Genomic DNA, 27,022 nt, shown 5'->3' with positions numbered 1-27,022 from the left:
CAGCAAATGTTAGCATTTTGCCACGTTTGCTTTCTGCCTCTCTCGTTGTCTTTTTTTTTTTTTTTAAGATTTTATTTATTTATTTGATAGAGAGAGAGAGTACAAGCAGGGGGAGCAGTAGGGAGAGGGAGAATCAGTCTCCCACTGAGCAAGGAGCCCGATGTGGGACTCAATCCCAGGACCCCAGGATCATGACCTGAGCAGAAGGCAGATGCTTAACCGACTGAGCTACCCAGGCGCCCTCGTTGTCTTTTTCTTGATTTATATTTATTTACATTTGTATTTTATAGTTCTTTTTCTTTTAGCGAACCATTTGAAAGTTGCAGACATCGTGACATTTGACCTCCAAATACATCAGCATGTATCTCCTTGAGAACCAGCACATTTTCCCACATAACTGCGGTGTCATTATCATGCCCCAAAAGTTAACACTGACACAATATTATCTACAATGTGGTATCTATGTGAATACCCCGCCTATCTCCATCCCAAGAATGTTCTTTCTAAGTCTTTTCCCTCAGTTCAGGAGCCAGCCAAGCATCACACACTGCGCCCAGTCGCCATGTTTCCTTAGTCAATTTTACTCTAGAACCTGCAGGGAAGCTGACTACATTTCATATCCTTCCTAGTTTCTTCTGGCTGTAGCACAGCAGAGGGGTTGCCTGTCTTGCCCCAGAAGGCTGGTGGGCAGCTTCTTTCTGTAGCGGGTTGGATGCCCTACTATTTCCCACCTCTGCTAATTAAACACTGTCTGTGGCAGAGCCCAGGCAGAAGCTCTGCCCCAGAGCCCCTTCGCAGGGACATAAAAAAGCAGTCATAACCAGGAAACTGAGAAAAGACAAGCTGCCGGCCTGAGCCCCAGCCTCCTTGGACCCAATGAACTCTGAGGATGTGTGAGAACAGCCTCTCAGCCTCCCCTGCCTTTAAATTAGAGAAAAAGGTCCCAGCCTCTGAAAGCCTGAGCATGGCCCAGGCATTTAGAATCAAGCTGCACATATTCCCAAGTGCTTTGTAAAAAAAAAAAAAAAAAAAAAAAAAAAAATTAATAATGCCACGGTCTTCCCTATCCTTACAGAGAGAAGCCTGCTCAGAGTGGTTACTAAAAACAGGAACCTGCCCTTCTGCAAGTCCCGCGCGCCTTCCTCCTTTCTAGCAGAGGAAGTGTGTGGCCGGTTTAGCAACTGCTGTTCTTCTTGATAGCCTGGGTCTCTCTACACCCGCGGAGGCCTGGCAACCTGCTCACTGTGCCGAAGCTGCAGCAGCTGATAGAGAGACGGTGACGGCGCTCCTGGCAGGCCCTTGGCAGCTACTCCCAGGGGAGACCATGCCCAGCTTTTGAAGGTATCAGAGGGGACATGGCAGGGGCTGGGCGGGGAGAAACCTCAGACTCTTAGACCCACAACTGGCAGAGCATTGACTTTCTGGGGATAGGAAAGCACTCTGCGAGAGATGAGGCAGGGCAACATCTCGAGTGAGGCCGACACCTAACCCAGCGCCCAGCACATAGTAGCTGTTCAGTGAATATTCGATGCAGAATTACATATGGCAAGACGGGCTGGGGATCTTGGACCAGGGACGCTCCTGCCAGAGGAGATTTTCTAGCTAAGGAGCGATAGCCTGGCATATAGCAGGCTTCGTACTAAGGGCAACTCCTGCTTGCTCTCAGTCTTCCTAGCTGTATGTCCTTGGGCAAGATGTTTAAACCTCTCCAGGCCTTCATTTTCTCCCCTGTGAAGTGGGAATAAAGGTGCCCAGTTCAGTACTGGGCAGATGAAATGAGCTAACATATGCAAAGTAGCCAGGCCAGTTTCAAACACATAGTAGTTGTTCAATAAATGCTATCCACAGGGAGTCATGACATCTAAAAGGAGCAAGGGGCCCAGGCAGGCTGACCAATCACAATAGTGCTTCCAGGAGTTCGGGTGTTTGGATCTTTGGGAAGAAGCCAATGATAACCCATAGTAATAAGCAACAACAAGCAGAGGAGGAGGTATGTGTATGGTGGCAGGGGTAGGATTAAAGGAAAGGCAAATAGGTGAGGTATACAAATTCGGAAGACCTAGAAGGTTAGAATTAGAAGAGATTTTGGAGAGCTAGAATTCCCTAAGGAATGTGGCATACTTCACATTCTTTTAGGTGCCAACACATCCAGAGAGCCTAATGTGAGGAAAACGACCTGGGCTTTGGCCTCAGAGTGCCCTAAATTGGGGCCATGCACGTATGTGCAAAGGGATGGTGTCTGCCATGCTGAGTGGCCGGGGAGGGGCACTGAGTGAAGAGTTATTCTCCTGCAGTCCTCAGAACAATACCACAAGGTTATGATTATTACGTGCTTTTGGCAAAGGAGAAAATGAGGCTCAGAGAGGTTGAGTAATTTGCGTAAAGTCATACAGATGGTGAGAGGCGCTAAGGGCTCCGAGGGCTGAGGTGAGGGAGGGGAGAGTCTCAGCTACAACAAGTGCATGAAGGACAAAAGTGTGTACTAAAGCAGTGCTCTTCATTTTCAGAGAAATATATCCCATAGTCTGCAAATTGTCATTCTGTGGTTTGCTATGAGCCGCTGAGCCGCAAACCTATAAATCTGGGGAGGTAAGCCTTAATCAAAGTTCTGGCAAAACCCTTTGCAAACGATTTTCTCCAGTTAGAAGAATGCCATTCAAGAGTGTTTATGTGTCCTGAAAAGTATAAGAAAAATATTAAAAACCTATGACATAGACTGAAATCTATCTAGACTTCTGTGTCTTAAACAGATCTTAGAGTCAGGGCAGCAAGACGGCTTCATGGAAAATCACTGATGTCATTAGCTATACCTGGTCAACATTCTGGGTCAGCCACCAAGGAGCTATGTGACTCTGAACATGCCCCTTTGGCTCTCTGAGTCGTATTTTCCTCCTCATAAAAAAAGACCTTGTATGTTTGTAAGAAGTTTAAATTAACTACCATATATAGGAGATGCTGAATTCTCAGCAGCAGCTAGCTGGTAGCATTCCTAACCCAGACAAGGAGAGGACGTCAGGTTCCCGGGGCATCTCTAGGTAACAGGTGGGTAACGGGCAGCGTTATACACAGCGAATCAAATCATACAGCTGTGCAGCAGGACATTCCCTGATTTTTCTGAATGCTTATTTCTGCTCGTTTCTCCATGTGATATAACCGTAACAGACACGGGTAGGTTTGGATTGCAGCAAATGGAACTCATTTTCCTAAAATGGGAAAAAAAAATTCCCCCCACCCTTGAGTTTTGGGAGCTGGCAATGTCTTTCCAAGGGGAGGGTGTCTTTTTAAAGACTTAGTAAGGCTCCATTGTGGCAAACCCTAATCGGCTTCGTGCACTCATAGATGGTGCTGGGTTTTTTTCAGTTTTCATTTGACATTCAGCAAGAATTTATGTCCCCCAGCTCTGGCAGAGGCTAGAGCTTACAATTCTCATTAAGCCTTTCCAGCACGTCAGGCCAGACCATTTGGTTCTTGTCAGCATGCTGAGTGAGGGCCCTGTGAGTACATCTATCCATTCCTCCATCCTTCCCTTTCCTTAATAAATATGCATTGAGGCCATACCATGTGACCGACTTCCTCCCTCTCAGCTCCCCAGGCGTTCTGAAGGAAATAAGTACCCTGGGTCCAAACCACTTCCTCCCATCTGAGAACCACCAAGGGAGGGGGCTTATTTCATTATGGTAACTGAGCTACAGACAGAAACCCTGGGGCCTCGAAGTTTCAGCGGCTCACTTCTGTTGTCAAACAGCTTTGCAAAGTCATACTTTCCTCCATGGCACCGTCCAGGCAGCAGGGACCATGGCTGGAGGCCTTGGGGTGTGGCAGGCGGGGCAGGTGCAAGAGCATCAGAAGAAAGGGGGAAAAGCACAGCCCGGCCACCTCCCTGGGCTGTGCCAGGCACTTTACAGACAACACCTTCAGGAACTCAACCAAATGAAGCAAACGCTTAACTATGTGCCAGGCACCTGCTAGGTAACTTTTTTTTTTTTTCATTGAGCAATATACTAGACAGGCACCGAGTTCTCAGGAAGTTTACAGCTGGGGTGGGGGTGGGTAAGACACACATAAAGAAACCAATCAGTTATGGTGTGTGTCGTGAAGGAAAGAGACAGGGCCCAGGACAGAGAGCAGGGGGACCCGTTTGCTAGTGAAGCTCATTCAGGGTAATTCTCACATTACCCTGGGCAGTAGCCATGCCCTTTCCCAATCTGCAGACTTGCCAGCTACCCCCCTCCGCCCCCAGCCAAGGCCTCCAAGTCACAGGGACAATCGCTTATTTCTTACACCCTCTAAATGTAAACTCCCAGCCGGGAGTGTCAGACTCACTTCTTGATCTAGGCTCTATCAATACACCTCTGGGTCCATCTGCGGAATACCTATGACATACATGACCCTCTAGCACGCCATAATCTTCCATCAAAAAGGATGGGTTCCACTTTATACAAGCCTCCATCCATTCCCTGATGCCTAGGACTACAAGTTAAGAGCCTCTCTCTGGATCCAGATGCCTGGATTCAAGTCCTGCCTCCACCTCTTACCAACTGGGGGACCTCCAACAGCTTCTAGAAATGCCCTGGCTTTGGTTTCCCCAGTTATACAAAAGGCATAACGACAGTGATCTGTCTTATGTAGAGCCGTTGTGGGGGTCAAAAGGAGAGCACATCTAAAACATTTCTTCAACACATATTAAGCTCCTGTTTTTCTCCTGTTGCTGTATACTCAGCCTCATAGGGAGCTGGCATGGATCTGTGATGAATACAGGAGCCTTCCATCTGGTCTACCTGCTATTTATAGGGGAGCAAACTGAGACCCAAAGAAGGAAAGTGGCTTGCCCCAAGTCTCTGAGAGGTTAGTGGGCCACTGTGGGTTCTAAAGATATAATGTATGAGAAGTAAAAATTAAGAAAAATTAGGGGGAGAAATGGGTTAACTCTCCTTCTTCCCAGGGCTGGAGTCACTCATTCAAATGATTTTATGACCCAAAGCTGACAGCTTACCCTCTGTGCCTCCAGGCTCAGAGCAAGAGGGGCAGGGTGTGAGGCAAGAGCCAGGCAGCTGGCTCTTTGGCCGGCAACTATCCATGAGCAGCAGTGGCTTCATAATGGTCAGAAGCAAGGGGCCTGAGAACCGGGGCAGGGAATATGCAGATGCCCAGGCCCATGTGCCTTCTCGGGCTTCCCCAGGAATGCTAGCTTTCAGAGCATTTGTTAAAAGATTCAAAATGCTATTATACTGGGATGAGGGTAGTGGAAGGAATCAGGGTCGGTAGTAAAAAGAACCAGCGTTTGAAAGCTGGCCCCACCAGCGAATGAACTGTGTGACCCTGAGCAAGTTACTCAACCTCTCTGAGACTCCGTTTCCTCATCTACAAAATGGCAGGCTCTTTGGGGGATCAGATGAGCCAGTGTAGTTCAAATACTTAATTTAGACCTTCCACATGGTGGATGCTCATGGAGATTAGGGTCTCCTCTCCTTTGAAAACAATGGGGATGTCTTCAGGCATCTGTTCCAAATAAGGATAATCGTCAGAAGAAAGTCTCTTCCTGCACTGGTGCATGGAACCATGCATACCGGCTTGTGAGGGCCCACTGTACACATCCCTTCCTAACTCCACATTCGGTGATGTCACATTGCAAGCTTGAAATCAGCCACGGTGGGAATATTTATGCCACAGAAGGGAGCAAACACCACAACACTACCCCATCACTGTTAGAGTTTACCAGGACGCCACCAATCTACTCTCTCTCCCGGGCACATTGTTTTTCCATTTACCACCTATCCCATTTTGTTTCCCTCGTGGAATAGCTTCTGTGTTCCAGCCATGAGTAAAAGCAGATCTGACCACTGTCTTTACTTACAGCCATTCTTTGAACAATCACACAAATAACTGTTACAATTATAATTCACTTAAAAGGCAATGCAGAGTTCCTGAGGAGGTGAAGAAAAAAAAGAAAAGAGTAGCTCAGTGTTTCACCCCTGGCAGCACATGCAAACATCCTGGGGTCTTTGTAGAAAGACCAGAGCCCAAGCCCCTAGAGGAACTGTCTGAGCACCCTGGTATAGGACCCCCATGTCTGTGTTGTGATGAGTGATCCACAGTGAGGGGCGAGGACTCTAGAGCAGGTGGCTCAGCATATGCAAATGATGTTATTAGCAAGCTATCGATTTCCATCTCGCTCCATAAGGTTATGAGCCACATGGTTGATTCACGTCAGTGAATAAAAAGCAAAACTAAGTCTTGCTATGAAATGTGATATAGGAAACAAGTCACTAACTTTACGCCCCTGGGCCCACACGTCCAGGCGAACTTTCACGTCTGCACACAAATCTGCCTCGACCTCCTCCTTCTAATAAAGCCTGGGTTTCGCAAGTATCCAGATTTGGAAGGAAAAACAAAAGCCTATTCATATATATTGCTTTCCTATTCTGTGTAGTTGTGAATCTGTGTCTTCTGATATCAAAATAATTGTCGTTACCACTGTTTTTTTCGCTGCCAATGTTTGTGATGTCAGTTCATGGGTTATATATATTTACACCAGCCTCTGTGTATACAAAGCTGGTCTAGAAGAGAAACAAATGGCGGGGGGGGGGGGGGGGGGGCTTTCCTCTTTTTACTCAATGAAATATTAAAGCCAAATCAAGATTGACTTTCGGCCTATCTCGCCATGCGGGACACCACGTCATACAGACGGCCACCAGGTCTGGGCCCAGAGGCCCTTGCTTACATGTGGCACATTCACTATCAGCACAGAGGGGGGCCACACAGACTGCACGGTGTGCCTGTCCTGTAATACCTCCTCTCCCTAATCCTTACTTGTGAAACCCCAGCAAGGCAGATGTGGATATGCCCACGTTTTAAACGAAAACAAACAAAGAATGGAAAGAGGCTTAGTGAGGTAAAAAGGGGTGAGATTGAAATTTGCTTCAGCACCAACTGGCCCCAAATCTGGTTTCTTCCCATGACATCCTAAAATGAACATAAAATGTTTTGTAGGCTGCATCTATCCTAGTCTTAGGGTAAAGCTGAGTCTCCCTGTTAGCCTGAGAGTATATGAGATTCCTTTCCCAGCACACAGGGGCAGAAGGTGCCAGAACACAGGCTCGTGGACACGGGGCTCAGGCAGAATGGTTGACAGAGTGCTGGACAGGGAGTCATGGCCCTTGCCCAAGCTTCCTGAGTGACCTTGAGCAGGCTGCTTACCCTCTCTGAGCCTTTTCTTTGTAATATGAAGGCATTGAACTGCTATTTTTTAAATTGGTGCTTTATGATATCCTGGGATTGGGCTCTCCCATCAGGAAGAGTAAAGGGGCAAGAGTGCTGAACCCCAAGTCCCCAACCAGCAGCTTGCTTTTATCGATTTTACATACTAAGCTTCTGGGGAAACTCTTAAAACAGGTTTCAACCAGCAGGTTTGGAATATCCTGGATGAGAGGATACAAAGGTCTCCTCCAAATGGCAATTTAAAGCCTCCGATTTTGAGTCAGGCAGGACGAGGGAGTGGGAGCATGCGTGCATTTTCGGAGCTGGCTGCAGGCCCTGGCCAGAGCCCTAGGAGCCATGCAGGAAAGGAGAACAAGGTGGGGTTGGGTGGCTGGGGGGTGGGCGGGCTGAGGCTGCACCTGCCCAGAGAGGAGAGCAGGGAACAATGTGGGTCACAGGGCAGGTGTGCCTGTTGCACGAGGTCAGGATGTGGTGGGGTGCCCCCCGGAAATCCTGCGAGATCCTTGGCAGGGCAACCAGCCCACGCTGAGCTGCTGTTCCAGCTCTTCTTGTTCCTGCGCATAGCATCAGACCACGGGCAGTACCGAGCAAGTCCCAAGTCAACTGGGCAGGTACCTGGCATCAGTCACAGTCGACGGGTAATTGAGGCAAAAGGGCCATGAGCCATCGTCCGTCCCAACCCTTTTCCCATCACATTTGAGAATGCTGAGATCCCAAGAAGGCAAAGAGACTTGCTCAAGCTTGCAGAGTAGTTAGCTGGGCCACCCAATAGCACCAAGAGATCCAGCTTGGGGAAGTTTTTAGCTATTTGATTTTACCAAACCTACCCCTGCTTCGGATATGATCTGTAATTCAATCCTTAAAACAACTCCGCAGGACATGTATTCGTATCCCAAATGTGTGGATTTAAAAATCAAGGCTCAGAGAAGTGCAGTAACTTGCCAAAGGACACACAGCCAGGAGGTTGGGAGCTGGAATCTGAACTCAGGCTTGCCTGACTTAAAAACCCTTTCAAGGCTTCCTTATTCTGTACAAGTTCTGCTTTGGGTTGTGAAAGCAATTCATGCATGTGGGAGAACCATCTGGAGATTTTAGAAGGGTGTAAGCAAGAAATTGGTCCATTTACCTTATAAGATCACTACCCAGAGAGAGCCCTTCGAAACATCTTGGAAATAATTTCCTTTCCTATTTTTCTATACATATTTGCATATGCATGTTAATTTTTTACAAATTGGGATAGTATAAGCTAGTTTTTCTTGTTTCTTTCTTCCCTCCGCCCCCCATAGCAGTATCAATTCTTTCACGTTGTGAAAGGGTGGAACACACTACACAGGATTCACTCCAGCTCTTTTGACCCCAGCAAGCCACCTAAGAGCTGAGGCCTGAGCACACCTTCCCTGCCTCTCTCTCTCCAGTCCCTTCTGCTCCCTTCCAGCCAGATCCCCAGACATGGGTTCCAAACATTGCCACCTGACCTCCCAGAGGCCCTTCCAGACCTCCCTGTCCTTTGTATTAAGGTCTCCCCCCAAAAGTTTATGGTTCCAGAAATTTACTTCGAGAACTTTAAAAAATCATTTCTCTGTGAACCAGAGGGGCAGGAAAGCAAGGCAGCATCTCATGGAGGTGGCAAGCACAGCTACTTTGGAGCCCAGGCTCTCCTCTTACCAGTCATATAACCTTGGACAAGTTACAGAATTTATCCCACCTCCGAAAGGGAGCTGTTATGAACGACAAGGGTAGGACAGCTAGAAAATGCCTCACCCCCACGCCAGGCGCAGAGTAGAGCTGCTCAGCCACGGTGGCGGGGAGGGGGGCCTCCGGGGACTACTGCCACTGTTGGGGTCCGGGTAGGGTGGATGGGGAGGTTCCCCACTGGGGGCGTCATGCTTCCACGCCTTAGAAGCCGGTCACATGAGTGGACTTACAGTCACTCTTTGTGGGGGAACTTTCTAAGGCCAAAGGGAAAGCTGCATCCCTAAAAAGATTTTTATATTAATTAAACCTTGTCATCAAGGTTTTCCAACTGTTCCTGGTTTTATTACAAAGTCCAGACCTGTCTTTCCTCGGCTGAGGTTCCTCAACTCTCCACCTTCAGCACGCCATGTAGGGGTTCAGGCTACTTGCCCTTCCAACAGCAAGGCCCGGACATTAGAAGCCCAAAGGGGATAAAGTACACAGAACGGTCCCGGGATACCATCTGGGAATGGAAGGTTCTCAGAAGCCTGCCCCCTCTATTTATAAGATAATGCAGAACACGCAATGAAAGGATCCCTGATCTGGTCACAGAGAAAGCTGGCCAGAGACAGGTTGCTGGCAGGCGCCTCCCACACCCCAAGTGGTAACTCCCTGCGTCCGTGGGACCTCTGCGTGCCTTGCATCCCCACTGCCCAGAGGTCCTGGGTGATCTTCCCTCCTCCCTGGAGACAGGCAGTGGCACGGTTCCCTGGGAAAGGTGGACAAAGGACATCGGTGCTGAAGTCAGGAGAGGTAGGTGTGCATCCTGCGGCCCTGTCCCACACCTTTCCAGCTCTCCGAGTGTGGACAGGTTAGCTCAGCAGCTGACCTCCACACCAAGAAGGTGGAGGAGGAAGCTGGCCTCCCAGGGAGGCTGGGAGGGTTAAAGGCAATTGCCCACCAGAAGGTGGGGCACACAGGAACAGCCTTCCCTTGACCCTGAAGAATATGAAGTCAGGGTTTGGATTCTGTAATGGGACTTGATAAGAGAAGTGATGATGGTTCTTCTATTAATTGTCTTCAGAAACTCATCGAGCCTTGATTCCTAGAATTAAAAGGGGCAAAGTGGCTTTGTCTTTGGAGACCATCTTTTTCACTCTCATTTTTCAGAAGGCCCAAGTTCACACCAAGAAAACAGACTAGGGGGAGGCTAAGAGGCAAACACGAGCTCTGATCCTGGACATCACAAAGGAAAGGGAGGAAGAAACCAAATGTTCAGAGCTAATGTTAATTAACTCATTTCTCTTTTGCCCTTTCTTTATTGTTCCTAGAAGCAATTATGTGTCTCCTACCCTCTCTCCCACCTCCAACCCCTGCATAAAACTGTCACAGATTAAATCAGATTGCTCAGCCATTTCATTAGGGAGACTCTGGCTCTCGGTCTCTGGGGGCATTTTTACTCGCTCAAATGAAAGCCTCTCGCAGAGAAGTTAACTCCTTCCTGGAGAACACAGGAAGCCAGCAAGCAGACCACTCAGGGCTGTTGAGACCTTTCTCCGAACAGCACGGGGTATGGTGGCCTGGTGTGTGCATGCTGACCCGAGACCGAAGAGACCAGAGTGCGAGAAACAGGGCAGAGGGAGTGTGTCAGACCTCTGGGGACCTACCCGACCTTTTGCATGTCACCACCCTGGGTATGTTTCTTTTCTTGGAAGGACCTCAGTTTCCCCGACTGAGAAATGCAACCCTCAAGCCTTTCTTTTTCCCGTCCCCGATTCCACAAATCCCCCCAAATCCCACACGTGTGCTTGAGAAGAATTACAAAGTTGTCGGGAGGGAGTGAAGTCGGAATTCACTTTGATAGATAACAAAGTCTTTTCTTCCCCGTGACTTTACTGGAGCTGTGGTTGAAGGAAGGAGAGGGTGGGACGTGAAGGCTGCAGGCTGTTGCCCAGAAGGGGCTCCGAGTGAGGAGATGGAGAGGAGGGCGGGGCCGGGGGATGTCTGCGGGCTGGGAGCTGACACCCAGCGTGGGGCCGGGGTCAAGGCACAGTCCCTGGTGGGTTTTTTTTTTGTTTTTTGTTTTTTTTTTAAGATTTTATTTATTTGACAGAGAGAGAGAGAGCGAGAGCAGGAACACAAGCAGGGGGAGTGGGAGAGGGAGAAGCAGGCTTCCCGCAGAGCAGGGAGCCCGATGCGGGGCTCGATCCCAGGACCCCGGGATCATGACCTGAGCCGAAGGCAGACGCGAAACGACTGAGCCACCCAGGAGCCCCAGTCCCTGGTGTTTAACTGATGCTAGGTGCAAGTGTTAGGCCGCAGGGAAGAGAACGGCATTGCTGGGGTGCACTGTGGTGTGGGGACACGTGGGAGAGGAAGAGGGACGAGGCCAGCATGAGTGTTTCAGAGTTATTCCCAGACAGAAGGCCTGCAAGACCTCTCCCCAGCCTGTCCTGAGAGCTTTCTCCAGGCCTTAGTAATGACAGTCAGGGAAGCTGACGGTCTGGGGTGACTGGTGGGCTCCAGGAAAGCACAGGGAGCAGGACAGAGTGGCAGAGGCCTCTGCGGGACATCTCTGCATAGCACACAGGGGCACAGCTCCGTGGGGGAGAGCCAGCTCCTCAGAGTCAGAGGCGACTTTCTTTGCTCCTTCCCCGGACATGCGTGAGGTGGGGCCTCAGAGGTGGCCCGAGTTCCCCGTCGGGTGGGTGGGACCACAGGGGCCGGCCTTTCTCCAGGTGCTGGCTCAGGGCCCAGGACCCAGCTGCAAGGAGTGAGGCTCCCAGCCACTCCACTGGCGTGGTCTTTTGAGCCCTTTTTAGGAGCACGTTTTCTTGAGTGCCTACACCAGCTGAGGAGCTGGGGACAAGGACAACTTGTCTCTGCCTCCTAGAGCAAGGGTGATGCTGTTAAAACCTGCCGGGCTTGCAGGAAGGGTCCTGCCAAGGTCAAAGGTGTCCCTTTGGCTGTATGGGGTCAGGGGAGGGGTGGTAAGAAGGGGAAAGGAGGGACTTATCCCCAGAGGGGCCACACCCTAGAACTATCTCTGTTGTTTTCAGTCAACAGGATCAGAAGACGGGGTTCTTAACTTTGAATGTGTGATCCATTCCGACCACACTTTCTTGGTGCATTTTAGACTTAGAGTTCTTGCAAGTTTGTAATTATCTTAGGAAGAGCACAATTATAAATGAACTATTTGAGTTACGACTGATGAACTATTCATGTAAATATTTAAAATATGTTAACTTTCAAGCAAAACTAATTTTGGTTTTTCTTGTTTCCTAGTACACTAAATATCCTACCTGCCCACCTCCTCCTCAGTAAATTAGGAAGTGATACAGACTTCCCTCAATCTCTGGAAGGCCTTGCCGAGAGCACAGATCTTTCCAGAATCTGAATATGCGGTGCATAGAGGAAGGATTTAAGACCAGGGTGGGGGTTGGGTTAACAGACTTCTGGACTCTTTCAAGCTACTCAGTTCTCTACCCAAAACTGCAGACAAAGAAAGGGGTGGAGTATAAGTTTGCAGATGGGCAGCCCCAGCTGGGGGACCCTGCCCTTCCATTCTCCCCCTTACCCCCAAGAGACAAGAAGGGCTCTGACTGTGGGTGGGGCCTTCTTTGTGTTTCAAGGATCCCAAGAAGACACATTTTCTGTGATCGCCCTAAGCTCCCTTCTAAAACGCTCGTACAGGGACCCAGAGGTTGAACGTTTATCATCATGGACAATCTGAAAATACACTATAAATTGCAATCATCAACATGAATTTTAGGCTAGGCCACGCTCTCAGTGCTTCTTGTGCTTTATCTGTTAATTTTGCAGCCATGACTGAACGTTGTTTCATGATCATTCCCTGCAACAGGCAGGCAGAGGTCCATAACTTGCCCAGAGGTCACCACGCTCGGACGCGCAGAGCCAGAATGTGAACCAGCATGGAACGAACTGGAGGCTCAGCCTCAGCAGTTCAAATCCGTGCTGTGTGACCTTACCCTCCTGGGGACTCGGTTGCCTTCACTGAGAAATGGGGTGAGGGATGCAGGGACTTGACAATTATCAGAAGTTGCAGCGGATGTGCGAACGGGGCACGCCGCAAGCATGCAGCGTTGGTATGGAGTTTCCCTTCTTCACCGTGGGTTAGGGCATGTGCAGAAACGAACGCGGGAGAAAGTTGGCGCAGAAATTACCCTTTGCTCAGCCCCCCTCTGGTTGTCAAGCTGGTACTTCCTTGGGTGTCAGGTGCTCCCGATTCCCCATGCATGGGGGTTGGGAGGGGGTCCTGCGTGGGGGAGGGAGGGGCTGCGGTCCCCCTGAAATGCCCCTCACCTTGCACACAAGCACCGCTGGTTGCTTTCCGCCAGCCAGGGCTCGGAGTAATGGAAACTTCTGCGACCAACAGCATTCGCTCACAACTTCCCTCTCTGTGGTTTTCTCTGTCATTCCCTTGATAAAAGACCCAGGGCTGAGCAAATGTAACCAACATTCACGGATCTCAATTTCACATGAAAACACCCGCCCCTCAAGAAGTGAGCTGCTGAAGAGTGATGCACCATGTACTCTAAACTGGGTCATTCCTCACCCAGAGGGCTCGGTGCGTGGCTGACTTGCTGTGTGTATCCCCTGTGCCGTAGGCTTCGAGCATCTTCGACAGCCCAGGGAGACAGAGCGATGGGAAACAGTATGCGATCCACCCCAGCACCTCCCGAGAGGCCTGTGCCCAGCCCAGATGGTAAGTCTGGCTTCTTGGCTCTTGGGTGTGATGCTTAACTCCATCGTTCGAGAGCCGGGGCCAAGACCGAGCGACCGGGGCTGCTGACAATTGGTGAAACAGGGCACGGGGTGCAGAGACACTCATGGTAGCTGCCTCTCTCACCTTGCTCGTGGTTAGCATTTCAAAAGATTGAGCAGTGGTGCCCTGAGTGGCTGCTGGGCGGCTGGCTTGTGTGGTGGACCTTTGAGAACAGCTCTTTCCACCTTTATTTGACAGGTGGGGAAACTGAGGCTCACCAAGGAAATGTGATCCGCTATGGGAAGAGTCAGATTTCCAACCCAGGCCAGTCTGATTCTGAAAGCTAGGCTCTTGCTTACCACACCCTGCCAGCCAGCCGTGCTATAATATTATCGTGAGTTTAATATTATCACAGCTCTGCAGAAGCTTTTGCTGTGCAACCTGATGAAGCTAGACACTAGCTCGAGGAAATCTTCCTGAAAAGAAAGGAATCCTGGCTCCCCTTGGTAGGATCACAGGGCTAGCCATCCTAGTGGGAGGGCACAAGGCCATGGCTTATGCAGTGATGACAGAAGTCAGCTTCCCGTGGCGCTGCCGGGTAGAGGCGGGTTCCTGAAGCCGAGGAGCCCTTCAGAGACTGGCCAGAGAGCCCTAAGAGGACATCAGCAAGCAGGGGGCAAAGGCTGAGAGCAAAGCTCCTTTTGCTCTGGGTGGGGTGGTGGCAGCGCACTGTGTGGGTCCTCGAGGGGCTTGGGAAGGAGATGGTCAGGAGGTCCCTCAGGGTCCCCAGGGTGAGTGCCCTTGGGACATTTCCACCTCCTATCTGACGTCACAGTGCTGGTGCTTGGTCTCCCTCTGCTAATGCCCCGCGTCCCCTGCGCCCCCTGCAGCCCCACACCCTGCAAAGTCCCCACGCACAGATGGTCACCATCCTGCCTGCTGAGAGTCCGCCGTGCCAGGCGCCTGTCTCCACTGCTCATTCCACTACTTCTGTGGCCCCTTCAGCAAGGAGGCGCCTTCTCATTGCTTCCAGAATGGAGACACCAAGTTATACATGGTCTCGGGATCCCTCGGATGCTCCCAAGGGAGCAAGCAGAGACCCTGCCGCCCATTTCCGTCCCGAGGCAGGGCAACTCTAGTGGCTGTCTGTTCCAACGCCCCTCCTTAAGCCTAAGCGGGGAAAGATGAAAAGAACATTCTCCCGGACAAAGGGGATGGAGCCATGTGATGAGGTGGGGCAGCCGGCGCGCCCTGGGGCCCCTCTGCCTCCCATGCAAAGCTCAGAACCAGGTGTCGGCCGGGCCTCCTGCTGCCTGGGCCCTTCTCCCACCTTCTCCAAACAACTGCAAATCACAGCTTCCCCTTCTGGTCATGGCTGCTTGAGGAAAACACCCAGGGCCCACCCCGGCTCGGGAGACACCAACCCACCCACCCACCCAGCGAGGCCATTTTGTACTGCAGCTTCTCGCCCCGGGGCAGGGGGGGGGGCGGCATGCTTGAGCAAACCCCATGAAAACACGGGTCTCCAAGGGCTCGCTCATTTGCCTTTAGTTTTTGAATGCAAATTCTCATGAAATAAGTTTCTCTTTTTCCACTGTGTGGGTGGTGGGAGGTCACCTCGAAAAGGGAGGTAGAGGGGTCTCCCCAGCCCTCCACCCCCTGGTGAAGAGAATTCCCCAGGTCGGACCCAGTGCGTGATCCAGGCAACCACATCAAGCACGAGTAGCTGCCTTTTCCATCCCCCACCCCTGAAAAGTTTCCCCTGTGATCAGTTGTAATTTGATTTCCCTCCCCCCCCTTTTTTTTTCTGCCATCCACTCGAAGAAGGGAGAGGAAAGTGGTTGCAGTGGGTGCTGCATTAATTAGTCTCTAGCCGATGGATGCAGAGGGTTCGGGTTTTCATGGGACATGCACCCACTCAGCTAACACTCATGCTTACTCATTTGGTCAGGCTCCAGCTCCCAGGAAGTAGTGTGGGGAGCTGAGGGCTTTAGGCCAGCATACAAGTGGAGCTTCCTCTGACATTAGCCTGAGTGGTGGAGAATGAAAGTCACCAAAAGCCCCAGGCCCTACACAGGGATCAGCAGGAGGCTTCACCTGTAAACTGCTAGACAGACAGGTTTTCTGAGCTTTTAGGAGTGTATTGTTCCCCCCAGCGAGGACGGTGAATGCCTTGGGATGTGGCTTTGTCCATCTGTTTGCTCCTAAACGAAGCTTTCTAGAACATCCCTGATTACTCCAGTTCCTGGAGACTACTATCACAAAACCCACAGAGGTAGGAGGACTTGAAGAAACGGGGCAGGCCTCAGAGACAAATGACCTTGCTGAGCTACTAGTGTTGTCCCTGGAAGCCATTTGACCTGGGGTAAGTCAGTTAGCCTCCCAGAAGAAGGGCAGGACTCAGCAGTCAAATGGAGACCAGGACAATCCCCTTCTCAGAGCATTGACAGCACAAAGTAGTCGCCTGATAAATGTGGAGGAATCACTTTTCTAAACTCCACTGGGGGTAACCTGATTGCACGAGGCTCTGTCTAAATGCCTCCCCCCGAAAAAAGCAGGTTTAAAGCAGTCGAATTGGGGGTTCCATGACTTGCTTGCCAATCAACCCACATAACTCATTTTCTCTACAATCCTATCCTTATTTCAGACTCTTGCTCTGCACCAGACACGGACAGTACAGAATTGAGTAAGACCTAGGGAACTCCCATGTAGCTGGGCAATGACATATTTCTACCTTAAATAGAATCTGAAGGTACAATTTTCCCCCACCTTACCTTCTTTTTTTTTTATTTTCCCCTCTTCACCTTTTATCAGCCTGATCTCACTGACAGAGGTCATAATGCAAACCCAGACACTGTTCAGACCCCCTTCTGTGCAAGCATGGAAATTGCGCTAAGCGGGGCGTTTACCTAGCACCTAGGGTGCTGCCCCATGGAAAGAAGACATGGGAGGGGCTCTGAGGAGGAAGAAGAGGGCAGGGAGGTCTCTGACCCAGCCTGGCACTTCCCCAGTGAATGATTCTCAGACCACCTGCATCAGAGCCTCCGGAAAGTTGTCAAAAATGCAGATCACTGGGCCCCGCCCCAGATCTGCTCATCAGAATTCGATGATGGTGGAGGGGAACAACCCATGGAATTTCCTACAAGCCCCCTGGTTTGAGCCAAAAGTTTTCATCCCCAGACCCAACTTTTAGTCCTGCCCCTACTCTTAACACCCGATGAGCAATGAGAGAAGTCAGTTTGTCTCCGTAGGGTCCCTCTGGTCTCACTTGTAAAATGGGATGATGGGAGTGACTCTATAGCATGCCAGACATGATTCCTAGTGCTCTACACACATCATTCTCCCTCCTCCCAGCCTCCACAGGAAGTGATCTCTATCACAGACAGTCCAGTGCCCTGGAAGGGAACCTGCAACAGATCTTTGACTAGACCCACCTTTTCCACCTGGGTCTTACTCATCCCACTTCTGGCCCCTGAGATGGTTCTAGGTGGAACGTGATCATTCAACTTTTTACACTGAATGTACAACTTCTGCCCTTGTAATGGAGACCATACAAAATACACCTCGTCCATCAGACCATGATTTCACGGTGCCTAGAATGGGGCTAAAGATTTGGGGTTTTTTTAAAGCAAATTAACATAAAGAAAGACACTGTTAAGTAAATAGTAGTGCTGGTGGTATTCAGTAGCATCAGGAGAGCAGGTGGCCAGGGACAGAGTCTGCCCCCTCTGCCGCTAGGTGACTGGGTTTTTAGACTAGGCACTCGGCCTGCTACCATGTGCTCCTGAGCTAGTCTCTCCACCTCGCTGTGCCCTCTGAGAGCCTCAAGATCTACTCGGTCCAATCTGCTTCATCTCAGAGATGGGACAGCCAAGGCGTGGGACAGAACAGAACTTGTGGACCACTGTGCCTCACTTTTCAACCCACAATATAGGACCCACGGGTACAACCTATGGTTTGTGGTGATCAACAGAACTTGGTAGATCTCCTATCAGGCGAGTCTGCCCAGCCCCGTCTGATTGGTTAGTTGTGTGTGTATGTTTCCTGTAAAAGACATTGAAAGCAAGGCCTGCTTGGACCCTCTGGAGGCCATGGATTTGGGCACGATTCAAGGGCGTGCAAAACCAGAAGCTGAAAGCACTGGGTTGTTTAGCTCCTTGCCAACCAACTGCACTCGGCTGCTGGTGCCAACTTGGAAACCTCATTTGGAGTCAGCGTTTGTCCCAACCTGTCAAGGAGCAAGCGCTAATTGGGGAGAGCCTGGTAATTACATGCCAAGGAGAGCTCTGTGGCCTAGGGACATGGCCAGGAGCTTCAACAACCCTCATGCTCCTGCTGCAGGTTACTAAACACTCTCCCAGCCTTTGTTTCTTCATTTTTTAAATAAGAATATATATTCTCTAGGGTTGTATGGAGCATTGGGAGTCCTGAAAGGCTGGCTTTGCTAGAGTTATAAATGGAAACTACTGAAAGGTTTTTAGCATTTAAAAAGAAATGGTAATGATTCCAAGAGGCATAATAATGCTAAAAAAGGCCTGTCCTCCTTTGACCAAGTAATATCTGTGGCTAGTGAGTTCTGCCTGGGTCTCCTTCCTTTTTTGGATTCATTTCCCATTTTACACTTTTGTACAGTTCGTTCACTATGACACACTTTCAAGTTGAGCCATCAGTAAATATCTGGTCTTCCGGATTTCATCTTCTGTTCTCACCAAATGGATTTTGTTTTTAGAAGAACAGAATATTTTCAAATTTGCACATCCAGAGGCTTTTCAAAATTTAGGACACCATTGGCTGAAATTGGTCTTGGACTATGTGATGCTAATCCCACCCATCCCATAAACATGATATTAGCATGTCCCCCCCCCCCCCCCCCCGTCCAACTGCTCCATGGAGGTGGGTTCTGTACATACATTGCGTCATGAGTCCAACCCCAGTCGTACAGGGTAGATTTTGGTATTTCCCATTTTTATACATGAAGAAATCAAGCTCAGATTGGTTAAAAATAAATCTCTCCCCAAATCACAGAACAATTAAGTGATGGAAGTAGAATTTAAGCCAGGTCTGATTGATTCCAAAGCCCATTCTCTCTTCTGAAAAATCCTCTCTGGGTTTCTTGCCTATGCGAGACACACTTCTTCATTAGCTTTGTTTCCTTATCTTAAATCTGCGATAATCCGGTCCGTGCCTCTCCCCGAGGCCAATCACTTATCTGATTTAATTCCAGGGCTCAGCTCTCCCCAAAACCTGGGGCTGCAGGGGGACCTGACAGTGTGTTCAAGCTCTAGGAGTGAACTTGATTTTCCTACTTCGCGTGTACGTTACCACAGGGCCTGGTAAGACAGGTGGCAGGAATGCACATGAAATCCCTAGCGAAGGACCACACCAAGGCCATCGCTTTTAAGCAAAAGCCCCACCTCGAGGCTTTCTCAGCGACATGGAAGTGTTATTGCTGTAAAAACATCACTATTACGGAAATTCCACAGGAAGCTCCACGCTGGTATTGTGAAATTGAAATTCTCCAGCCCCTGAAGCCTCTTTCCGCTATTGAGACAATTGTTTTGATAATGGGATCGTGGTTTTTGTTTCTGTTTTTAAAGTAAGGAGAGGCGGTTGTTCTGTTCACAGTCTTCACGGTGAAGCAGACATCAAAGCCCCAACCCCCGCAGAGACACAGGGTCTATTTCAAGGTTCTGTGATGGTCGCAGATAGCAAAAGCTGTGCCTCTCCTTCCAGCCTTGTTTTTCACATTTTTCACAAGGGGCTGGTTCTGCGATGACCGCCCACCATGCTGCTGCGACAAATCAGGTCTCCTTCCCTTGGGCTGCGTTAGCACAGGGATGTCTCCTCATCTTCATTCCTTAAACCTGCCCTGAGCATCGGAGATGGGACAGCAGGATCTGGGCGGGGGCTGGAGGACAGCTCCTTGTGGAGTTCACTCATTCCCCGGGAGTCCTGCAAACTCCAGAATACAACCTGGGTAATTGCTTCAGAGGAAAAGCCTAGAGCTTTACCCCGAGGTGGGGGTAAAGCAGGAGCACCAGACAAACCTCCCGGGGGTGGGGGGTGGGGGTGGGAGGGATGAGAAATGGGAGAGCAGGTGCTTTCCTGGCAGAGGGAGCAGCCTGTCCGTGGGCTCTGGGGACCCGGCATCCCGGCAAATTGAGAAGAACACGACGGCTCATCACACTGCTCCTGAGCAGTGGAGACCATGTTAATAAGCGGCTCCTTCATATTTGGGACCATTAACCCAGATTTCCATCATGAAGGTGTCTCCCAACCCCTCTTTTTCCAGACTAAAGCAGGCCGCAGAGGGGAAGGATGCAGCCACACTCAGAGTGCAAAGTCAGCCTCAAAATCAGCCCGCTTTACTGGGAAGCTGACCAGATCCTCTGTGTGGGGCCCCCCTTCATGGGCACCTCAGCTTCCTAGGGACTATACCCAGTTTTGTATTTGCAATTTCCTTTCTGTTCTTTTTCTTAAGGAGGATTTCCAAATTTGCATGAGCTTCATGCCTCACAAAATCTGGATCCACCCTTTATCAGAACTCGGGACTTCTGGTTTCAAGTCCAACTGCAGTGCTGCCTCCTGCTATTGAGCTGGGGTCTGGGCTACACAAGGAAAGAATCCTTTTGTTTTTTTTTTTTAAATCTAGCAAAGCAGAATGGGAGGGAGGGGTCTCTGTAGGCTCCGGGGAGGCTCTGCTGGGTCAACCATTCCCTGGCCAGGCCCTGCTCCTTCTCATGAGACCTGACTCCTTTCAGCGACTTCAGCCAGCATGAATCACTTTGGTTTCCATTTCATGCCTAAAAGTGCTTGCTTTCATCTGCTTTATTGTCTGTGGCTCAGCTTCCCCAAATGAACAATATATCTGAATGTGTTGTTGCATGGTGGTAAGTAGCTTCTGATTCACTCTCACACATTCTACTCCTGAAGCTATCTTTGGGGTTACTCTGTCCGGGCACTGGTGAGCCACAGAGTCCCGGACATAGGAGTTGTAAGGGGTGGGGGTCTAGAAGTCCCAGCATGGGGGTGTCTGGATCCCAGAAAGTGGCCAGTTTGGGCCACCAAGACTGCCATGCCCCAGTGCTGGGATTTCTTCCGGTTTTCCTGGGGTGAAGGGGGCGGGTGATGACCCTTCCCATGATTATTTATGGATTCTCTAGAACGTGAGCTCTATTTGAGCAGGCAGACTTGGCTTGCTTTGTTCGCCATGTTTGGCCCAGATACTCAATGAACAATTGCTGAGGGAATGAATACATGGTAAGTTACCCAGAATTTTGAGTTCAGATGCCCAGCCAGCAGATGGAGGGATAAACCCAACATCAGAGCAAACAGGTACTGAATCAGCCCATTCTTAAGGTATATTATTTCCCAAAAACTATACCTCGCATCTAATGCACCCAAATTCCAGCAAACCGCTAAGGCTGTATAAAACAGGATTTTGCTTAGTGCCAAAAAGTGAATTCACATATTATCACTCCTTCTCTAGCTGACAGTAAGCTATACTCACATGAACCAGACAGAATGCTTTCCTTTTCAAAATGTCACTAGAATTACTTTCAATGTACATATGATGAAAAGCAGTTACTTTTTCTCCCACCCCTACCCCAAAGTCCCTATTAAATAGACCCCCAGCATGGTGCCTTATATCCTACAAAGAAGAAGTGCTTTGGGGAGTTTCAGAGTTAGAGTCTTTGAGTCCCGGCGGGTCCTCAGAACTCATGTAGCCCAATCACAACACACCCTATCCCAGTATGTGAACTATGGGGACCCACAGGCCCCAGGGAGGGTAATAATAAAAGAAGCTTTTATGGCCCCTTATCATTCATGGGGCACTGCTGCATAATTTCATCTCATCTCCAGATGGACCCTGCAGTGAGGTAGCATTAGCCCCACTTTAAAGATGGGGAAATTGAGGCTAGTAGGCATTTGGGGACTTGGGCAAGATGACAGGGATCAGTAGACACAGCGGCAAACCTTCAAGCCAGATCTTGTGACTCCAGCTCAAGGACCTCAGGATCCCCACTTCTCAGAGGAGAATGTCAGGGCCAAGGTGGGCTTGCAAATGGAAGGGGATCACCGACCTCGGGGTTCCTTACAGCTCCCTGTGCCACCATCCCTGAGGAGAGGAGAGCCTGCTATAAACTGCTATTCCAAAGCAAGTCATGTATCTCCAGCTGAGAAGTCCACAGGAGGGACTCGTCTTGGCCCTCCCCTCCCCGGGGTGGGTCGCCTTTTGGTTCCCTGTGAAGGAGAACACACCTTGGCTTTGTTTCCCCAGGACTGGATAGCGACTTCCTGGCTGTGCTGAGTGATTATCCATCTCCTGACATCAGCCCCCCCATATTCCGCCGAGGGGAGAAACTACGAGTGATTTCTGAGTGAGTTGGCTTTCCAAATGTTTCACAATCCCTTAAAAAGGGTGAACTCAATTTGAATGGGAATCGTTAGATTTTAGCTATAGTTGTCCAACTCCACTCGGGCCCTGGTCCTATTCTGAGTTGAGAAATTTGGCCCATACAGCAGATCCTTGGGCTTAATTTTTAATACTGCCAGTGCTCTAAAGTCTTCAGTGGTTCCCCATTGCCTGGTGGGTTAAATTTAAATTCCTTAACTTGGCTTTTGAGACCCTTTACGGTCCAACTTCTGCTTCCCACGTTGGTCTCGTCTTCCACCCATGCAGTGTTGATATTTTCTACCAGTGCAGTGGGGGCTCAGGCAGGAGGACCCGGGGGTCTAAGAAAGCTTCTGATGATAAACAAAGTATTGCCTTCCATCCTGCTGTCTCTCCATGACTCAAAATGGGCTATAGAACAGATAGGGGGCTCTAAGCTCCTTTTACTTAGATTCTCATTGATACAGACAAACTACCTTGGTTATATTGCAGGGTGTAATTCCGCATAGTAAACATTTGGTTTTAAAAAGCCCCCAATTCTGACACACTCACTGTGGATCCCCAAAAGGTGGCTAGTGTCAGCTATGTGGGAAGGGTTCTTGGTTAGCTTGGAATGAGGGAGACACTTAAAAAGTATAGTTTCATATGGAGAACTTTGGCCAATGGTGGGTTTGAAAAAGAAACGGCCTTACATGGCCCGGGTTAAATCTGATTACTCTGTTCATGAGTTCGCTTTGCCACTCACCCGTCCACCCTCTCCTGTCTGTTCTTGTTCTTCCAGCGAAGGGGGCTGGTGGAAAGCCATTTCCCTTAGCACTGGTCGAGAGAGTTATATTCCTGGAATATGTGTGGCCAGAGTTTACCACGGGTGAGTACATTTCTGAAATGGCATCTACGAAGCATGATATCGATGTTAGTGATGGCTGAGCACGCACAGAGAGATTCCGGTGTGGCACCGTGGAAAGGAAGTTTCCAGACAGTCACTCTTACTCTCGCTCAGTCCATAAGGAAGGGTGTCATCTTGGCGAACCCCTTGCCCTATCTGAGACTCAGTTTCCCCATCAGTAAGACAAGGGAGCTGGACCTTTCGGCTCCAATGCTGCATTCCTGGCACATAGCGATACACATTCAGCAACCGTGATCAAAGGGGCACAGCTGCTAAAAGTCAGCCTGTCTGGGTTGCAGTCCTGCCTCTGTCCCCTGCAGGCCGTGCAACAGTGGGCAAGCTCCTCAACAGCTCCTGTCTTGGCTTCCTTTCTTCATCTGTCAGACAGAGATCACAATACAGAATGACAGGGGCCAGAATAGATAGTAAGACCAAAGTACAGGGCTGTGAGGATGATGAGGTGGATAGTACATGGGTAGTTCTTGGAACAATGCCCAGCATTACAGTAAGCACTTGGTACATCTTAGCTAGATTCTTATCAAATCCTATCCAGAACACAGAGAACACTTATTGCCCAAAACACTTACGTACCCAACTTGACAAATGCAGAAGTCAGGCCGAAAAGGAGAAATTCGAAAGAATCGGGCATGAGAGAGAAGCAGACAAGCACACTACCTTCCCCTGCAGGTGTGCAGATGGGGGGCTTTGGAGACCAGCACCCCTGGGCTGGAATACGCATGGCTCAGCTCCCTGGCTTCCATGGTAGGAGCCCCCCACAAGTGCCAGGGGAAAGTTACTTCACCTCCTTGACCCCCAGTCTCCTCATCTGGCAAGCTACCAAGGCCAGACCTCGGCATACAGGAAGGAAGAAAGAGAAGCATTACTTTTTTTATTTGGAGGGGTCCAGAAATAACAGCTTTACACACTCACCCCTGCCGAAAGCAGAGGTAACTGCCTGCGTATTTTGCAGAATGTAACTCCGTGCATTTAACTGCAATGTCACAGATTTTGATTATGAATACCAAAAGCCATTTCTGAGCCAAGGATGATGAAGGGGAGCAGAGGTGGGACAAAAGAAGCTGTGACAGCCATGGTCTGAAAGAGATGTCAGTCAAAGTAACTCTTTCGAGTCAGCTGCGTGTCACTGACCCATCTGCTCATTTAGCAAACATGCATCAACACTTTCATGTTGAAGATGTGGTACCGCATGTTGGCAGGGGCTCGGTGGTGGGGAGCCTGGAGGAGTAAGATGTAATCACAGCCCACTGGAGCTTACCCTCTAGTAGATGCAATAAATGTCTTTAAAATATCGACTAGGAAGAGAGGCGGTGCAGGAGAATGGTTATGGAATTCAAGGTCCGAGGAAAATGCATTGCAAGTCTAGCTTTACCAGTTGCTGATATGCAGTAACTTGGACAAATTACTTACTCTGACCCTCAGTATCCTCATCAGTGAAAGGGAGGCAAGACTACCCTTCTTAGAGGGTGTATGTGAGGATCAGATTTCAATGCCTATAATATGCATAATGCCCATAATTAGTATTCATATATGGCTATCGCTATTGTTTTTCTTGTATTCATTTTTATGAGTGGAATTTCCTGGGACGATGAATATTGGTCACAGACACTAAGCGCGTATGTTGTGCAGAACTAAAGGGGTAGTTAAAATATTAGGCCGAATCATGATCTTAACACAAAAAGTGCTCTTCGAGGCCAGTACATAAATAAATGGTATCTGATTATAAGTCTATGGTCTAATAACAGCCTCGCAGCCACGGTGCTAAAAGGACTCGCTTGTGTGCCTTGGGGATAGCAAAGGATGTGATGCAGTGAAGCATAAATATTTGCCACAGCATATGCACTAGTTCAGACCTATGGATTAAAAGCCAGGGTTCACTCCCTGAAATACGGAGACTGTTAAAAAGGAGGTATAATTGCTTCTGAGTACACTCCAGCCAAGTGCTAACGAAGCATTTTCTTCCACGCTGGGATCTGTCTGAGGCTGTTCTGAAAAATGAGGAAGTGCCCACTTCCTTAGAACACAGATTCCTTTGTGCATGGAGCTGCTTCCGAAAGCATATTCAAGAGTGTTGGCTGTCGTATGGAAGGTGAACATTCTGTTGGAAAGTTGGACCACAGTGTTACAACCGCTTTTTTTTTTTTTTTTTACTGTTAGGTGAAAAAAAAAAGCAAGAAATACAGAAACACATGTCAATGCATCGTGCAATGACAACTTTTTTAAAAATATGTTGAACAAGAGAAGATAGGAGGGGAATATAATGAATGCAATGTGGGGCTTGTTAAGTTGGTGGAATTATGCACCACCATGTCTTTCTTGTGCCCATTTATTCATTCACAAATACACACCAAGCTCAATACCCTGGACACAAAGACAAACCCAAACAGACAGACATAGTCGCTGCCCTCATGGGGTGGTGAGGGAGCGGTGGGGAGGCTACAATACAAGGCAGAGACCTTAAACAAAATGCCAAACCTTATCGCGGTACCTTATCGAGGTTTAGCATGCTTCTATGTCATATAATACAGAGTGGGCACGGTCTGGCTGGCATTTGAGAACAAGATGAGAAAGGTATTTTATGCATCTTTGTGGCCTCGTTGTCTGATGTAATACCTGGCGTGGGGTAGGCACTCCGGAATTTTATCTGAATGATTAAAAGAAGGAAGGAAGGGAGGGAGGGAGGGAGGGAGGGAGAGAGGAAGGGCCAATTGGCCACCTCTTTTGAATCCCAACAGTTTTATAGGAACTGGACCTTGCTCTGAATTTCAGCACCACCTGCCTGGTTGGGGGAAGGTGTGCTCAGGATACTCATGCCTCCCTTCCCTTCTATTTCCCAGCTGGCTGTTTGAAGGGCTGGGCAGAGACAAGGCAGAGGAGCTGCTCCAGCTGCCAGACACGAAGATGGGCTCCTTCATGATCCGAGAGAGTGAGACGAAGAAAGGTGAGTGGCCTCCGACTCCCCTTTCCATGCCGGGGCTGAGAGCAGCAGGTTTTGTTCTGGACTGATTCATGACATGGCTCATTTTGCCTCCTCCCACAACACATGCAAACCCATCCGATCTGGTGAGCTCCCTGCAGCCCACACACCCCCGGAGAGGCCAGAGTGAAAGCTAGGGGCCCAGAGCCAGGGAGCGGGGGACCTGGCAGGGTGAGGCCACGGCCGGACTCAATGAGCCCCGCAGGCTCCCGCTGCGAAATGTCCCTTCAACTGGGAAGCAAAACAAAGAGCAGGTGTAGGCAGCACTGGGCCCGAGTGAGCAGGCTTGGGACTAGGCCCGGCCCACGCTCGCTAGCTCTGTGCCTTGGGCGGGTCCTTTACTTCTCCGAGGGCAGTATGTTCATCTGGGGTGCCATATGCAATTATAACTACGTTTATAGTGCTCTTGCTACACAGGAGACCTTCAGCACTGATTTCCACTGTGCCCTACGATGAATTCAGGCATCTTAGAGAATCAGGACAGGCAGATGTATGCCCTTACTTACGCACTATGATCATTATCGTTACAACTTCCTTACGTCTTACACATTAAGTAATTCAGTGAAAACAAAATAGCTGGACTCTTTGTCGTGGTTCAGAACAAGGGCTCTGAATTCCAGTTTTGGCTGTATGCATTACTGACAGGCACCTGTCTCACTAAGCCTGGGTACCCTTTCCTAGAACAGGGGATTGGCACTAGGAAGGTACTTAGCACAGTTTCTGGGGTGTGGTAAACACTTTAACTCACAGGAGCAAGACCCTTCCCAGTTAGGGCTTTCCCAGACTAACTAAGAATAACACCATTTTAAAAACAAAAGATACATTCAGGTTCTTAGCCTGCTTCTTATATCCTCAATATCAGAGAAGAGGGAATGCAATATCTGAGAGTATTTCCCACATACCTACTAAGGGCCAGTACATTTTGGAGCTCGAGCCCTTCACCAAAATTAGCATCAGCCTTACTGTGGAGAAGCAGGGACCATCTACCTATGGTTAGAAAATTCAAGACAACTTTTCTCTCAAAAACTCTAATGTGCTAGGGGAAAACAAGATCAAAGCAAAGACCACATTTCCTGTGCATGCCCTGGCAGTCCCCAGAGGTGGGAGACCCAGACTCAGATAGGACTT

General features: G+C 49.4%; 2 protein-coding genes across 3 annotated transcripts in view; one reads left to right on the top strand and one right to left on the bottom strand.

Annotated features, from left to right (window-relative positions):
* The window catches only part of TG (thyroglobulin), a 244,568-nt gene that overhangs the window by 55,163 nt on the left and 162,383 nt on the right, over positions 1 to 27,022 (bottom strand). The gene's annotated exons all lie outside the window — the stretch shown is intronic.
* Positions 1,132 to 27,022, top strand: part of SLA (Src like adaptor) — a 34,795-nt gene continuing 8,904 nt past the window's right edge. Inside the window, exons 1-5 of one of the 2 annotated variants that reach the window (XM_035011979.1) lie at positions 1,132 to 1,341; positions 13,521 to 13,618; positions 21,900 to 21,999; positions 22,795 to 22,881; positions 25,755 to 25,858. In XM_035011979.1, coding sequence (XP_034867870.1) covers positions 13,558 to 13,618; positions 21,900 to 21,999; positions 22,795 to 22,881; positions 25,755 to 25,858 — 352 coding nt within the window. In that variant the 5' untranslated portion in view covers positions 1,132 to 1,341; positions 13,521 to 13,557. Of the gene's footprint in view, positions 1,342 to 13,425; positions 13,619 to 21,899; positions 22,000 to 22,794; positions 22,882 to 25,754; positions 25,859 to 27,022 lie in introns of those variants that run through there. The other variant, XM_035011978.1, reaches the window with a different exon arrangement.

This window comes from Mirounga leonina, unplaced genomic scaffold (genome assembly GCF_011800145.1).
Source record: "Mirounga leonina isolate KUSES-001 unplaced genomic scaffold, KU_Mleo_1.0 Mir_165, whole genome shotgun sequence".
Taxonomy (NCBI): Eukaryota; Metazoa; Chordata; class Mammalia; order Carnivora; family Phocidae; genus Mirounga; species Mirounga leonina.
Note: the sequence above shows the minus strand (reverse complement) of the source record. Positions and strands in the feature narration are given on the sequence as shown.